Below are 16,740 nucleotides of genomic sequence, written 5' to 3'. Positions count from 1 at the left end.
TATGAAACTGGAGTAGCTAACCTAATCTCAATACAGATTTTGATATTTTTTGTAAGCTTTGCTTATGGAAAGTATGTTTTGTGGTGAACAGTAAACAAGTTTTAATGGAGAGCACAGTCAGTAATCACATTTCTTATTCTAGCCAATAGTTGGGACTTTCACACAGTAATCTGTCAAGTGATATTTCTCCATTATCTGCTAATATTTCACTTCGTTATCTTCATTCACATATCTAAGGTATTATTATTCTAATTCATTGGTTGAGAATTTTTGACAAAGGAAAAAAGACTTTCACTGTGGAAGACAACAAAGGTTATATTGCATTCCCAAATACTGGTTTCTTAGATGACTAGAACACAGACAATTCTAGCTTTCAATATTAAAGCATACAACATCCAGCTTAACATCAGCACTTACCTTTCTTATTCTTCTTTTATCTGTGCCTCTTTTTCCAAATAAATAAGAATTTACCACCACCACAGCAATTGTTTCAAAATCCCTTTGAAACCAACCAACCGCCATGCAGTGGGTTAAACAGATATCAAGAAAACATAAGTTGCTAGTTTCAGCCAAAAGAATCTTGTGGTTAGTAAGCATTAGATTAGTTATAAACGCAATAGAAATGGTACATGCAAGATGATATGTGCTTTAGTGGGCCAAAGGCAGATACCATGCTGTGCCAATCCAGTCAGATCAAAATCCTGAGCCAGAATTATGCAATTTGAAGCATTAGGGAAAGTGGATCAGGGGCAGGGAACATGGCACTCTTATCATTGGTGGAACACACCTTCATCTTGTTGAGAACTCTTATCCAGATGTCCTTCCAGATCAGACTGTACATTCATTTCGCCAATCTTCTCTGACCCAAGTTGTTTAACATCTCTCTGGCGCTGACTGGGAACCTTCATTACCTTTGGTTGCATTGATGTCTTTGTAGCCCTGTGCTGGTCAGAAGACACTTTTGCTCCAGTTTCTCTTTGCAAAGTACCTTTCGGGAATCCTCGTTTTTGGAGGACTTTAGGGCCTGCTTCCTTTTTCGAGGCTGCCTTAGAACCTTTTTCCTCATTATCGTCCAACAGTTTGAGTGTTTCATGTTTTGGAGAAGACGAAGTGACTTGGTCAGTGCACTCTGGAAAACCCTCTTGATATTCCATAGGACTCTTCACCATCTCATTTACCTCAGATGCTTGCTGAGCCTCTGAGAGGTCAGTTTCATTGATTGGATGTTCCAGAGGACTCTCCAGCATCTCCTTCATTTCAGATGTTTGCTGAAGCTGTGGGGAACCAGTTTCCTTATTTGGACCTTCTGGAGGGCTTGCCATTAATTCCTTCACATTGAATGTTTGAGAGTCAGGATGAGAAATTTCCCTGTCCCAACATTCTAAAGGTTCCTCCACCACCTCATTTACCTCAGGCATTTGCTGCAACTCAGAGGGAGCAGTTTCTCTGTTCCAACACAGCGTACTCTCAACCAATATTTCTCCCTCAGACTTCTGTTCTTCAACTGGGGCAATTTTACTATCACAATTTTCTAGAGAAATATCAACTACCCCTTTCACTTCAGAAATGTCTAAATCAGGGGGAGCAGTTTCTGTACTCACTTGGGCAAGAGAGGTTTCTGCCATCTCTTTCACCTCAAGGGTTTGTTTTAACCCAAGGGAGCTGGTTTCCCTACTCTCATGATTCAGAGGGATCGGTGACATCTTCTTCACTTCAGATATTTTATTTGATTCAGGGGAAGTTGCTTCTGTATCCACAAGGTTGAGAGGGGCCTCTGCCATCTTATTTACCCTAGACATTTCCCCTGATTGATGGGATGGAGTGAGTCCAGCCACATGCTCTGGCGAAGACTCTATCTGCTTTCCCTCAGGCACTTTCAATGACTCAAGGAGAGAAGGTTCTCTATCTGCATTTTCTGTAAAGGTCTCTGTCTTTTCTTTTACCTCAACTGTTTGCTGAAACTTGGGGGAATTGTTTTCTCCACTTTCATTTTCCAGCAGGGTCTCTGCCACTTCTTTCACCTCAAAGGGCAATTGTGACCTAAAGACAGTAATTTGGCTATCCTCATGTACTGTCATTTCATTCACCTCAAACATTTGCTTTGACCCAGGGGAAGTAGGTTCTTTACTTATATGTGCTAGATTAGGCCCTTCCTTCACCTTCATTTCAGGTACTTCCTCTGACTGAGGGGGAGTATATTCTCGACCATCTAATTCCAGAGGAGTCAGTGGCGCTACCCTGCTTACTTCAGTCTTTTGCTGAGAGTTAGGTGAAATGATATTTTCACCCCAAAGTCCTAAAGGATGTTCTACTTTCTCTTCCATCTTGGATGCTTGGAGGGACTCAGAAGCGGTAACTTCTCTGCTCCAACAATCCGGAGTATTGTGTGTCCATTCCACTTCTGACATTCTCTCTATTTGTGACTGGTTAGCTGCATGAGCTGCCTCGCTTCTTTGGCTCTCAACAACAGCTCTTACATCGCTCTCTGAAGGTGCTTTAGTGTTGTGCAGTGGCTGATGTGCTGGTTCACTCTCTGAGCTTTCAGATGCCCAAATACTGCTTTGACTTGGCACACCCCCAGCCACCTGCGTTTTTACTTGTAACCCTGATGCCTCTTTAGATGACCCCTCACTGTTCAACACATTTTCCTTATGCTCCCTTGTTCCTCCAGGTGGCCCTTCTAGTCGCTGGTCAGAAACAATTGCTTGAACTTCTTTGGCTTTAGCATGCATATCCATTGCAGGAGGTTGGGCTCCTTTTGTATGTGAGCGTTTTTTCTTTTTCTTTTTCTTCTCTACAGCCACTTTTACAACTGGAGATTCTATATTCTGTGTGATTTCTGAAGTTGCCTCTGCAAGCTTAACTTTTCCAGGGGTTCGATCTAGTAACGGGGTTTTTGTAGGTAAGACAGCAATCTCTGTGGTGTTGTTAGTAAGATCCACAGCACCCACTGATGAATCAAAATTCCCACAGGCTGGTGAAAATGGTTCAGTGGATGGAGGAAGTCTTGCCCCACAGCTCAAATTCTTTTGTTGGGGGGTGGTTGGTGAATATTTTGTTGGCGTCTGCAGTACAGTACCAACTGCAGCAGTGGTCTTTGCTATGTTTGAAACTGGCGAACAATCATCCATTAAGCGAGCACTACTCAGATCTGGGTCACAACAGTCTACAAGGTGGAAAGATGATTCAGCTTGATGCAGGCTGAGGAATGGCACACCAAATTCTTCTATATACAAGGGAAAAATATCAGCTAAATACAAAGATATCAATTCTAAAAAGCACTTCAATTTTTGCAACTTCAACACTTCAATTTTGTTCTCCTATTAAGAACATGTTCCCTCCCTTGTAATGATAGTTATTTTTCTTGGTTTGGGTGGGGGGGGGGGAAAAGGGGGGGAACATGAATATTACTGACCATTTTAAAAATAGAAGCATTGTAATAACTCAACAAGTAGAGGCAATGATTTGTATAATATTAAGTCACACAGACTAGTAAGGTCCAGGTTCAATGTTTAGTTTGTAGCTAGTCATTAATTTCAATTTGAGGGTTACAAATACTTTCAATACCTGAGCTGAGACAGCGATAAATTAAATCATCCTGTTGTAACCACTAACATCAGCTGAAGATAAAAGTATGTTTGGCTACAATAGTCCCATAACACTTCAATAGTTTGGTCACTTGAGAGCATCCAAAACCCATGGATCTTCATCCTTAAAATATTATCAATTCCAGAGGTGAGGGGGAGAAATTCAAATAGTTTTGCATTGGAAAGATAAATTTTAAAAATCTGCATCCACTTTATTCAGGAATGATTACATATTCCGTTTAAAATTTTTGCATAACTGTGCACATGGAGAAAACAAAGGAGCTAAAGGTAGGTGAACTCCACAGTCCCCAGATCAGAGCGAACATTTTTTCTTTTCCATACAGAATTTGTTTGTACTTAAGAGTTTTAAGGCAGACAGTGATAATTCTACATAAAATGGTCATTTCCTGAGCACTCTGTTTTTCCTTTATTATTTTTTCTCTTTTATTCATTCATGAGTGCATCACTGGCTGGGCCAGTAATTATTACCCATCCCTAGTTGCCCTTGAGAAGGTGGTGGTGAGCTGCCTTCTGAACAGCTGCAGTCTATGTGCTGTAGATAGACCTATAATGCCTTTAAGGAGGAAATTCAAGATTTTGACCCAGTGACAGTGAATGAACTGCAATATATACCAAGTCAGGATGGTGAGTGGCTTGGAGAAAAACTTGCATTCCTATTTATCTGCAGACCTTGGCCTTCTACATGGAAGTGATCGTGGGTTTTTAACATGCAGCCTAAGGAGCATTCTTGAATCTTTGCAGTGCATTTTGTAGATGGCACACACTACTAGTTTGGAGAGAATGATTGCTGTGGATGTGATGCCAATCAAGCAGGTTGTTGTGTCCTGGATGGAATTCAGCTTCTTGAGTGTTGTTGGATCTACTCTCAATCACACAAGTGGGGAATATTACATCACACTCCTGACTTGTGCCTCATAGAAGCCAAACAGACTTTTGAGAGTGAGGGAAGGTCAGGTGGCGAGATACTCACTGTAGGATTTCTGGCCTCTGACCTGCTCTTGCATGGGATGTTGGTATTGCTGACAAGTCTAATATTTGTAGCCCATTCTCAACTGACCTGAAAAGTGACTGTTTCTTTATGGCAGTTTATTGAGCAGTTGAGTCAATTATATTGCTGTCTCGAGTCACATGTTGGCCAGACTAAGAAAGGATAGCCGATATCATTCCCCATGTTAGTGAACCAGATGGGTTTTTAACAATACTTGTTACATGTTCATCATTAGACTGAGTTTTAAACCTAGATTTTTAAAAAAAATTGAATTCAGATTTTACCATCTGCTGTACAGTGGAATTAAAATCCAAGTTCCCCAAAACATTTACCTGTGGCTCCAGATGAACAATTCAGTGACATCAACTGGCATTTGTAGCAGAGAATTCCAAACCTCTGCCAGAGTGTGTGTGCGTGTAGAAGCGCTTCCTAACATCTCTTCTTAACATCTCTTCTGGGCCTAATTTAAAATTATGCTCCCTTGTTCCAGAATTTCCAACCAGTGGCAATACATTATCTTTAACTACCTGGTCTCTTCTTGTCATCACCTTGAAGACTTTGATCAAATCACCTTTAATCTTCTAAACTCTAAAACAGACCTAATTTGTATCATCTCTCCTCATTATTTAATCCTGAAGTCCTGGTATCATTCTTGTAAATTTACACTGTATTCTCTCCAAGGCCAATATACCCTTCCCAAGGTGTGCTACCTAGATCTGCTCAAAATACTCCAGAGTTTTGAGCAGCTGCAGCATAAGTTATGCATCCTTGAACTCTAGTCCTTGAGGTAGAAAGGCCAGCATTCCATTAGCTTGCTTGACTATTTTCTGTAGTTATTTGTGGCATTTTAAAGATTTTTGCACCTGAACCCTCAAGTCTCTTCGGACATCCAACATAATTAACTTCATACCATCTAGAAAGTACACTGATCTAGCTTCTTCCAGTCCAACATGAATTAGAAACATAGAGATGTACAGCTTGGAAATAGACCCTTCGGTCCAACCCAATCTAGTCCCACCTGCCAGCACCTGACCCATATCCCTCCAAACCCTTCCTATTCATATACCCATCCAAATACATCTGAAACGTTGCAATTGTACCAGCCTCCACCACATCCTCTGGCAGCTCATTTGAATTTCACTGTTTGTTAATTTTCCCAGATGCACGCCGACATCCAGCGATACACGAAATAAAACGGCAAAAGCGGAAACTGTGCAGGTTCTCTCTCTCACTCCTGCACTGTCCTCACCATGTGCTTCCTTTGTCTGCTCTTCTCCCTTTTAAAGCTGCTGTTGTTTTGACTTTTTTTTCCCCCCCAAAGTTCCAAAACAATGCAACAGCATGTAAAACAGTAATTGCTGCTCCTGGAATTCGAGGAAATCACCTCCAACACCTAAGATACCTCAAAAAAAAAGGAGCAGCTCTTACAGCCAGAAATCTTTCCTGTCCTCCATCTTGGATTACCCAGAATCCTGCCTAACATTTCTTTACACCGAAATCTATCTGCTAGAGTTTTGGCCATTTACGTGGTCTGTCAATACCCCTTTGAAATTTTGTGTTATCATCTGCACTGTTCACAATATCTTTGTATCATGACTTTGTATCATTAGCAAGTTATATATTACTTCCTATGCCATTATCCAAATAATGTGAATAGTTGAGGTCCTAAAACAAATACTTGTGGGATACCACTGGTTACATGCTGCCAATTTGAGTACCTACCCATTATTCCTACTTTGTCACCTGCCACTCAACCAATTTCCCTACCATGTCTGTAATTTACCCTCAATTCCATGGACTCTGAGTAATCAAAGATGGGAGGACAAGAAAAATTTCTGGCTTCTCCTTTTTAGAGGTATTTTAGGTGCTGGAGGTGATATTCTCGAATCCCAGGAGCAGCAATTACTGTTTTATATGCTGTTGCATTCTTTTGGAACTTTGGAAAAAAAGTCAAAACAAAGCAGTTTTAAAAGGGAGAAGAACAGATAAAGAAAGCACATGGTGAGGTCAATGCAGGAGAGAGAGAAAGAAACTGACACTGCCTTTGCTGTTTGAATTCATGTACCACTGGACATCGGAGTGCGTCTGGGAAAATTTAAAAAAATTAGCAAAGTGAAATTCACAACTGATCTTGGAGGAACTGTTTGGGTGAAGTTCACAGCACAGAATCAGATAAGTGAATTGTTTTAAGTGGTGTAGAGAAAGTCTGCAGTAGTGAGTAGAGTAGGTTCTTTCTTGATTATATGTTTTTGAGATATGTCTCTTGATTAAACTTAAAATGTAAGCCGTAACTATTAATCTAACCTGGGCAGTGTTTTATAGAGGAATAAGATGGTGTTATTTTCTGGGTCTGTAGGTTGCAAAGGAACAAAAATGGCCTTTAGTAGAGTGATATGTGCTTCTTGTCAGATGTAGGAGTTTAAAGGTTACTGCTGATTATATCTGCAATAAATGCTGTTGGTTGCAAATCTTATCAGATCAAATGGATCGGTTGGAGAGACAGTTAGAAGCAATGAGGAATTTGCAACAGCAAATGTATGTGATGGATGGCCATTATAGGAAGGGGGGAAAAGTCTCAGATACAGTCACATAGATGGGTTAACTCCAGGAAAGGTAAGAGAGGTAGGCACCCAATGCAGGTGTATTCTGTGGCTATCCCCATTTCAAACAAATATGCTGTTTTGGAAAATGTTGGGGGTGATGGATTCTCAGGGGAACGTAGCACACACAGCTAAGTTTCTGGTATGGAGACTAGCTCTAATGCAATGAGGGGTACGTCAGATTCCAAGAGATCAACTGTGTTAGGGGATTCTCTAGTCAGAGGTACAGACAGACATTTCTGTGGCCAACAGTGAAAACTCAGAATGGTGTGTTGCCTTCCTGGTGCCAGGATCAAGGATGTCTCAGAGAGGGTGTAGAACGTTCTCAAGGGTGAGAGGGGCCAGCATGAGGTCATTGTCCACATTGGAACCAACGACATTGAAAGGCAAAAGATTGAGATTCTGAAGGGTGATTACAGAGAGTTAGGCAGGAACTTAAAAAGAGGGTCCTCGAGAATAGCAATATCTGGAATACTCCCAGTGCCACGAGCTAGTGAGGGCAGGAATAGGAGGATAGAGCAGATGAATGCATGGCTGAGGAGCTGGTGTATGGGAGAAGGATTCACATTTTTGGATCATTGGAATCTCTTTTGGGGTAGAAGTGATCTGCACAAGGACTGATTGCACCTAAATTGGAAGGGGGCTAATATACTGGTAGAGAGATTTGCTAGAGCTGGTCGGGAGGATTTAAACTAGTAAGTTGGGGCTGTGGGATCCAGGGAGATAGTGAGGAAAGAGAGCAATCGGAGACTGGTACAGCTGAGAACAGAAGACAGTCAAACAGTCAGGGACAAGGTAGGACTAATAAATGAAACTGCTTTCATTTCATTACAAGGGGCCTAACGGGGACGGCAGATGAAGTCAGGGCATGGTTAGGAACATGGGACTGGGATATCATAGCAATTACAGAAACATGGCTAGGGGATGGGCAGGACTGGCAGCTTAATATTCCAGGATACAAATGCTACAGGAAGGATAGAAAGGGAGGCAAGAGAGGAGGGGGAGTGGCGTTTTTGATAAGGGATAGCATTACAGCTGTGCTGAGGGTGGACATTCCTGGAAATACATCCAGGGAAGTTATTTGATTGGAACTGAGAAATAAGAAAGGGATGATCTCCTTATTGGGATTGTACTATAGATCCCCCAATAGTCAGAGGGAAATTGAGAAGCAAGCTTGTAAGGAGATCTCAGCTATCTGTAAGAATAATAGGGTAGTTATGGTAGGGGATTTTAAACTTTCCAAACATAGACTGGGACTGCCATAGTGTTAAGGGTTCAGATGGAGAGCAATTTGTTAAGCACGTGCAAGAAAATTTTCAGATTCAGTATGTGGATGTACATACTAGAGAAGGTGCAAAACTTGATCTACTCTTGGGAAATAAGGCAGGGCAGGTGACTGAGGTGTCAGTGGGGGAGCACTTTGGGACCAACAACCATAATTCACTTAGATTTAAAACAGTGATGGAAAAGGATAGACCAGATCTAAAAGTTGAAGCTCTAAATTGGAGAAAGGCCAATTTTGATGGTATTACGCAAGAACTTTCAAAAGCTGACTGGGGGCAGATGTTCACAGTAAAAGTATGGCTGGAAAATGGGAAGCCTTCAGAAATGAGATAATGAGAATCCAGAGAAAGTATATCCCTGTTAGGGTGAAAGGAAAAGCTGGTAGGTATAGGGAATGCTGGATGACTAAAGAAATTGAGGGTTTGATTAAGAAAAAGAAGGAAGCATATGCCAGGTAGAGACAGGATAGATCGAGTGAATCCTTAGAAGAGTATAAAGGCAGTAGGGAAATCAGGAGGGTAAAAAGGGGACCTGAGATAGCTTTGGCAAATAGAGTTTAGGAGACTCCAAAAGGTTTTTACAAAAACATTAAGGACAAAAGGGTAACTAGGGAGAGAATAGGGGCCCCTCAAAGATCAAGGCGGCCTTTGTGTGGAGCCGCAGAAAATGGGGAGATATTAAATGAGTATTTTGCATCAGTATTTACTGTGAAAAAGGATATGGAAGGTATAGACTGTAGGGAAATAGATGGTGGCACCTTGCAAAATGTCCATATTACAGAGGAGGAAGTGCTGGATGTCTTGAAACGCATAAAGGTGGATAAATCCCCAGGACCTGATCAGGTGTACTCTAGAACTCTGGGGGAAGCTAGAGAAGTGATTGCTGGGCCTCTTGCTGAGATATTTGTATCATTGATAGTCACAGGTGAGGTGCCGGAAGACTAGGTTGGCGAACGTGGTGCCACTGTTTAAGAAGGGTGGTAAGGACAAGCCAGGGAACTATAGACCAGTGAGAGCCTGACGTCGGCAGTGGGCAATTTGTTGAAGGGAATCCTGAGGGACAGGATGTACATGTATTTGAAAAAGCAAGGACTGATTAGGGATAGTCAACATGGCTTTGTGTGTGGGAAATCATATCTCACAAACTTGATTGAGTTTTTTTGAAGAAGCAACAAAAGAGGATTGATGAGGGCAGGGTGGTAGATACGATCTATATGGACTTCAGTAAGGAGTTCAACAAGGTTCCCCATGGGAGACTGATTAGCAAGGTTAGATCTCATGGAATACAGGAAGAACTAGCCATTTGGATACAGAACTGGCTTAAAGATAGAAAACAGAGGGTGGTAATGGAGAGTTGTTTTTCAGACTGGAGGCCTGTGACCAGTGGAGTGCCACAAGGATTGGTGCTCTGTCCTCTACTTTTTGTCATTTACATAAATGATTTGAATGCGAGTATAAGAGGTACAGTTAGTAAGTTTGCAGATGATACCAAAATTGGAAGTGTAGTGGACAGCGAAGAGGGTTACCTCAGATTACAACAGGATCTGAACCAGATGGGCCAATGGGCTGAGAAGTGGCAGATGGAGTTTAATTCAGATAAATGAGAGATGCTGCATTTTGGGAAAGTAAATCTTAGTAGGACTTATACACTTAATGGTAAGGTCCTAGGGTGTGTTGCTGAACAAAGACCTTGGAGTGCAGGCTCATAGCTCCTTGAAAGTGGAGTCACAGGTAGATAGGATAGTGAAGGAGGCATTTGGTAAGCTTTCTTTTACTGGTCTGAGTATTGAGTGTAGGAGTTGGTACGTCATGTTGCGGCTGTACAGGACATTGGTTAGGCCACTTTTGGAATATTGCTTGCAATTCTGGTCTCCTTCCTATCGCAAAGATGTTGTGAAACTTGAAAGGGTTCAGAAAAGTTTTACAAGGATGTTGCCAGAGTTGGAGGATTTGAGCTACAGGGAGAGGCTGAACAGGCTGGGGGTGTTTTCCCTGGAGTGTCGGAGGCTGAGGGGTGACCTTATAGAGGTTTACAAAATTATGAGGGGCATGATAGGATAAATAGGCAAAGTCTTTTCCTTGGAGTCAGGGAGTCCAGAACTAGAGGGCATAGGTTATGGATGAGAGGGGAAATATATAAAAGAGATCTAAGGGGCAACATTTTCACACAGAGGGTGGTACGTGTATGGAATGAGCTGCCAGACAATGTGGTGAAGGCTGGTAAGATTGCAACATTTAAAAGGCATTTGGATGGGTATATGAAAAGGAAAGGTTTGGAGGCATATGGGCCAGGTGCTGGCAGGTGGGACTAGATTAGATTGGGATATCTAGTCGGTGTGGACGGGTCAGTTTCCAAGCTGTACATCTCTATGACTTTACCTTTGTTAACAGTCTCTTCTGTGAACTTTATCAAACGCCTTCTGGAAGTTCATACAAACAACATCCACACACATTCTCCATTCCACTACCTTTGTCACCTCTTCAAAAAAATTAAGGGCTGTTATGCACAGCCTACCTTCATGAATCCATGCCAGCTCTCCCTGCTTCACTGAAAAGTTTTTGAGACATTCAATTACCCTATCCTTAAATCATGGACTCTAATGATTTCCCCACTACCGACATTAAACTAACTGGCCTATAATTCCCTGGCCTTCCTCTTTTGCCCTTCTGTAAAAGTGGAGTGACATATGTAATTTTCCAATTCAGAGGGATGACTCCAGAACACAGAGAACTCAAAGTTTCTAGTTGGGACATCTACAATTTTCTACCTTACTTCATTTAAAATCCTCAATGGAAACCCCTCACCCTCACTTGTCCCACTAGAAACTTAGTCAAGATTAGAGTGGTGCTGGTAAAGTACTGCAGGTCAGGCAGCATCTGAGGAGCAGGAGAATCGAGGTTTCGAGCAGTATTCTGGTGAAGGGCTCCTGACCGAAACGTCAATTTTCCTGCTCATCGGATGTTGCTTGACCTGCTGCGCTTTTCCAGCGCCACTCTAATCTTGACTCTGATCTCCAGCATCTGCAGTCCTCACATTCGCTCACTAGAAACTTACCTGAACACAGCAGCTAATGTCATAAAAATGAGATGCTGCTTCTCAGGTAATTCTGTCTATCATTTCTCTCTATGGAGCTGCAGCAACAGATTACAATTGCAGGCAAGACTGGAAACCTAGCTTTAACTTGGAAAAAGCCATCGCAGTGATTAGCTTTACAGACTGTGGCAACTATCTCAGGGGCATCACTGATCAGAAGTTCTGGGCCATATTAAATTGCACCATTGATTGAACTGACATTTTTGGTATGGCATAACTGACATATAAAAATCCAAATTAGGCAGTACATCATTTTGAGTACAGGTAGGTAAATGGAATTGAAGTACAACTCTTCACCCTCATCTTTTCTTTATAAAGATTGCTCAGTAGCTTCACCCTTTGTTGTCTCCAGACCTTTGATGCCTCACAGCACCAGGGTCCCAGGTTCGACTCCGGCTTCCGGGCGACTGTCTGAGTGGAGTTTGCACATTCTCCCCATGGGTTTCCACCAGGTGCTCCGGTTTCCTCCCGCAGTCCAAAGATGTGCAGGTCAGGTGAATTGGCCATGTTAAATTGCCCGTAGCGTTAGGTGCATTAGTCAGGAGGGAAATGGGTCTAGGTGGGTTACTCTTCGGATGGTCGGTGTGGACTTGTTGGGCCAAAAGGGCCCGTTTCCACACTGTAGGGAATCTGATCACTGAGCTCCTCTACATTTGAGCATCGTCAACTTTAATTGCATCACCACCGAAGGCCATGCCTTCAACTGCCAAGCCTCTAAGAGACTCCTTAAAATTTACCATTTCGAATAAACTTTTGGCCATCTGTTCTAATATCTTTTTTACCAATTTTTAATTAACACATGAAATACCTTCAAATGTTCTATTGCATTACATGTTTTAACTTAAAAGATGGATTATAAAGGCAAATTTTTGATGCTATGATCTAATTGAAAAGGTGAAGCAAGTTCAAGGGGTTCAAGTTCAACAATGCGGAACGTTTCAGAGAACACCTCTGGGACACCCGGACCAATCAACCCAACCGCCCCGTGGCTCAACACTTCAACTCCCCCTCCCACTCCACTAAGGACATCGCCAGACCATAGCAACACGACGGTTGGAGGAAGAACACCTCATCTTCCGCCTAGGAACCCTCCAACCACAAGGGATGAACTCAGATTTCTCCAGTTTCCTCATTTCCCCTCCCCCCACCTTATCTCAGTCAAATCTCTCGAACTCAGCACCACCTTCCTAACCTGCAATCTTCTTCCTGCCCTCTCCGCCCCCACCCCCACTCCAGCCTATCACCCTCACCTTGACCTCCTTCCACCAACGCATTTCCAATGCCCCTCCCCCAACTCCCTCCTCCCTACCTTTTATCTTAACCTGCTGGACACACTTTTCTCATTCCTGAAGAAGGGCAGATGCCCGAAACATCAATTCTCCTGCTCCTTGGATGCTGCCTGATCTGCTGCGCTTTTCCAGCAACACATTTTCAGCAAGGGGTTGACTTGCGTATTCAATTTCCTATGTCCTTTGCTCTTTGCAATGGAACTATGAGGTTTTACATATCCACCCAAGAGAGAGATGATGATGCTTCATTTTGGTGGTATATCCACAACAACAGTACCAACTGAATGTGCAACGTTCCTTCAGCATCACACTGTGTTGTATTGAGCAGAAATCTCAGATTATGTCCTTACATCACTCATGTGGACTAAGGACCCACAGTCTCATACAATGATGTTAGCCATGGCCCATGATAACACAGACACTTCTGAGCCAGAAGACTGTGGTTTCAAGTCAGGAAACTTTCCCAAGTGACCTGGAATAAATACATTCTTCACTAATCCTCACTGAAACCAGACTATCTGACCGACATCACATAATGGGACAATAAAAGTGTTTAAAGTTAGAAAAAAGTGGAACACAAAGGAGCAGCACGTTCTTTCCAATATTTCCAATGTAGCAGAAAGGGTCATAGTTACAAGATGTACCTTTAGAAAAAAGGTCAAGGAAAGGTTTGTGCAAGCAGGGGCTGCATGGTGGCACAGTGGTTAGCACTGCTGCCTCACAGCGCTAGAGACCCGGGTTCAGTTCCCGCCTCAGGCGACTCTCTGTGTGGAGTTTGCACATTCTCCCCGTGTCTGCTGGGGTTTCCTCCGGGTGCTCTGGTTTCCTCCCACAGTCCAAAGATGTGCAGGCCAGGTGAATTGGCCATGCTAAATTGCCCCTAGTGTTAGGTAAGGGGTAGGGGTAGGGGTGGGTTGCACTTCGGCGGGGCGGTGTGGACTTGTTGGGCCGAAGGGCCTGGTTCCACACTGTAAGTAATCTAAGTAATCTAATCTAATCTAATCAATACACGGGATTCGAAGGTTACTGGCTCATGCTGAGAGTGTGTCAATACTAAAGATTAAAGTTGGAGAGGGGCAGTATTTGCACTGCTTCTAGGAGTGTGAGCAGAGACCACAACGGGTTGAATGGTCTTTTGTGCTGTAATGATTATTTGACTCCATGAGGGAAAAAAAACTGCGTTAGGAGGAGATGGGAGCTGGACAGATAAATATGAAGGAAAAACCGTGACAGTGGTTGCACTGTTTTCATGTTGTAATTTTGATGGAGTATGTTTACCCAATGGACCATTGAATGCAACACTTCTCAAGTCTTTGGGTCTTTAAGGATTAGTGCCACACCAGATGAAACAAAGCTACCATTAATTCAGGGGAAGGAGGAGCAGAAGAGATGAACACAGTCTATAATATGATTGAAAACCTATACTCCTGCTCCCTCCATCTTTTATTTCTGCCTTATAGGTAGTTTTCATGACATTGGGTGAAATTAATACCTGCAGCTCCCCTCATCAAACCATTAACTACAGGCAAATAGGAGAAATAACAATACTAATCAGAAACATTGTAGATTACAGATTTGTGCTCATTGTATTGAAACAAATAGTTCAAATTTTAAAACCGTAATGAACAATCATCATTCCTCAGTGATTCTTGTCAGATGTGTTCTTCCCATGGCTGGAAAATGTTACTACACAATGCCCATTGCTTTCCCTCTCTTGGCGGTGCAGCAATGCTCAATTCATATTCTGAATCTACGGACTGAACGACAAGGATTGCAGCTTACAGCTTTCAAACCTCACTTCTTGGCAGAGGATATTATAATGCCAATTTACTGCACTATAACCATATGGCCCCTCCTATTCCACTTAATAGCCTTCCCACTACTCCCTTGAGGGGTTTAAATACCGTTGAGGATTATTCCCCAAACTGGCAATTTTTCTAGTATTTTGTCCACTATGCTGTAAATCACGCGTATCTGGGCATGAGTATTGGTGAGCTATGCTTTTGTAACAGGCATCACAGCCATGCTCCACAAACGCTCAGTAGACACCTCCATTTGAACATACTAGCAGGCAGTCACTTCATAGAAACCAAATTAAGAGGATGAACCTTGCTCTTTCTCCCTCCAGAAAGGCACAGTTCTACTGGCTTGCCTCAGGCCTCACTTAATTGAACAATCTCAGTGCATTTTGGTGATAACGGTAGTCTGTACATCTTATTATTGCATTTTACAGTGCATTGCTAACTGAACCCAATCTGCATATACTCCATGACACAACCCCCTCCACCTACTAACTGCAAAGCTTCAGTAAAAGAGAATGTCAGGTCAATCAATTCTGCCGTACATTGGTTTAAAACTTGCTTCTAAAAAAGATTGAGGAGAAGTGCTGAATTCAGTTTATTCAGAACAATCAGAAAAAGTGACAGTTTTGAAAGAAGAGCATTTAAAGTCACACCATTGTGGAACTCAAAGATGAGGTTTGTTGATAGACAAGGAGATAGGCCCTACACAGTGAAAAACTGGAAACCTTCGACCCCCGAAACTTGTTTTCTCATCTATCTCACCTATTAAAATGTGTCCAAAATGGCAGATCCCTTCAACTAGCCTGCTTCCCCAATATTAAAGCTGTTGCCAGCCATTTACCTAAGCACTGCTGAATTAAGCCTCTCCTTAACTCCTGGTCAACTTTAAGGACGTTTAGATGGTCATTGGATAAACACATGGATGATAATGGAACAGTGTAGGTGAGATGCGCTTCAGATTGGCGCAACATCAAGGGCCGAAGCACCTGTACTGCATTGTAATGTTCTATGTTCAAACAAAATTGAGCAACTTCTCCTCAACGACTCTGAAGTGATACAGAAAAAAGTTAAATAATTGCTGATTGCAGCAACAAGCCCAAGTTTTAAATGAAATGGTTTATTGCCCCTCCCCTGGAAAATATAATGTCCTGTCAGACAGTAAAACTGCTACCCCTGGCATTTCAGAGTCGTAATCATGTCATCACTTATTTAGAAGGAGTAAACATCCCCCACATTAGGTTACTTGCTGTGGACAAGTATAAAGTTGCAAAGTACAAGGCTCACATCACTAAATTAAATATCGTACAGAGCATCACAGTGGATAATCAGAGTGAGGAAGAGGAGTGCTAAGAGAATAAAATGCACAAGATCAAATTCCAAACAGTTTTATCACTCAGAAACTCTGTTTATCGCCTTAGAACAAATTCAGGAGTATGGTATCTTGTGTAATATGAGACAACTAATGTTCAAGCATCCTGTAAAACACCATGCTGGTTGCATAAGACTCCCCTTCATTATTCTAGTGTATGTATCACAACTAGCCCATAAATGTGAATTTAGAAATGGTTTTATTGATGTATGATATAAAGACCTTCTCCTTTTACTTTGTTCACAAGGTATGAATGACAGTGGCAGAGTAACAACGATTGCTGAGATTGTGCTGGGAAAGGCACAGATGGTCAATCACCTTGTATGCATAGATCAAGCAGATCAGACGGGATAGGGATGGTAGACTTTCTTCCTTTCAGGACACTATCAAAGATGTTTGGTTGTCACAACCTGGTAGTTTTTTATTGTAAACTTTCTGGTGTCAACCTACAAATGACCTTTAAAATTGAACACAATCGTGCAACTGCCATGGTGGAATGTGAACTCATGATTACTAGATTCCTGGTTTAATATTATACTTAAGGGTATGGATGCATAGTCCAGTACAACCAAAAATCTGGAGCCACACATTCAGATTCCAATACAACAGCCAGGCAATGTAAATTCAGTATCCTACAAATCTAGAGCTGCGCGAGTCCTTCAAAGATGTAACAAGCAAGGTTGATCATAGGGATCCTGTACATGTAA

The 16,740-nt window shown here is 42.2% G+C and overlaps 1 protein-coding gene across 16 annotated transcripts in view; it reads right to left on the bottom strand.

Annotated features, from left to right (window-relative positions):
- The window catches only part of LOC140477012 (uncharacterized), a 426,283-nt gene that overhangs the window by 134,047 nt on the left and 275,496 nt on the right, over positions 1-16,740 (bottom strand). For all 16 annotated transcript variants that reach the window (XM_072570100.1, XM_072570102.1, XM_072570101.1 and 13 more), the window contains one exon: positions 788-3,226. In XM_072570100.1, the coding sequence (XP_072426201.1) occupies positions 788-3,226 (2,439 nt within the window). The remainder of the gene's footprint in view (positions 1-787; positions 3,227-16,740) is intronic.

This window comes from Chiloscyllium punctatum, chromosome 5, assembly GCF_047496795.1.
Source record: "Chiloscyllium punctatum isolate Juve2018m chromosome 5, sChiPun1.3, whole genome shotgun sequence".
NCBI classification, from domain to species: domain Eukaryota; kingdom Metazoa; phylum Chordata; class Chondrichthyes; order Orectolobiformes; family Hemiscylliidae; genus Chiloscyllium; species Chiloscyllium punctatum.
Note: the sequence above shows the minus strand (reverse complement) of the source record. Positions and strands in the feature narration are given on the sequence as shown.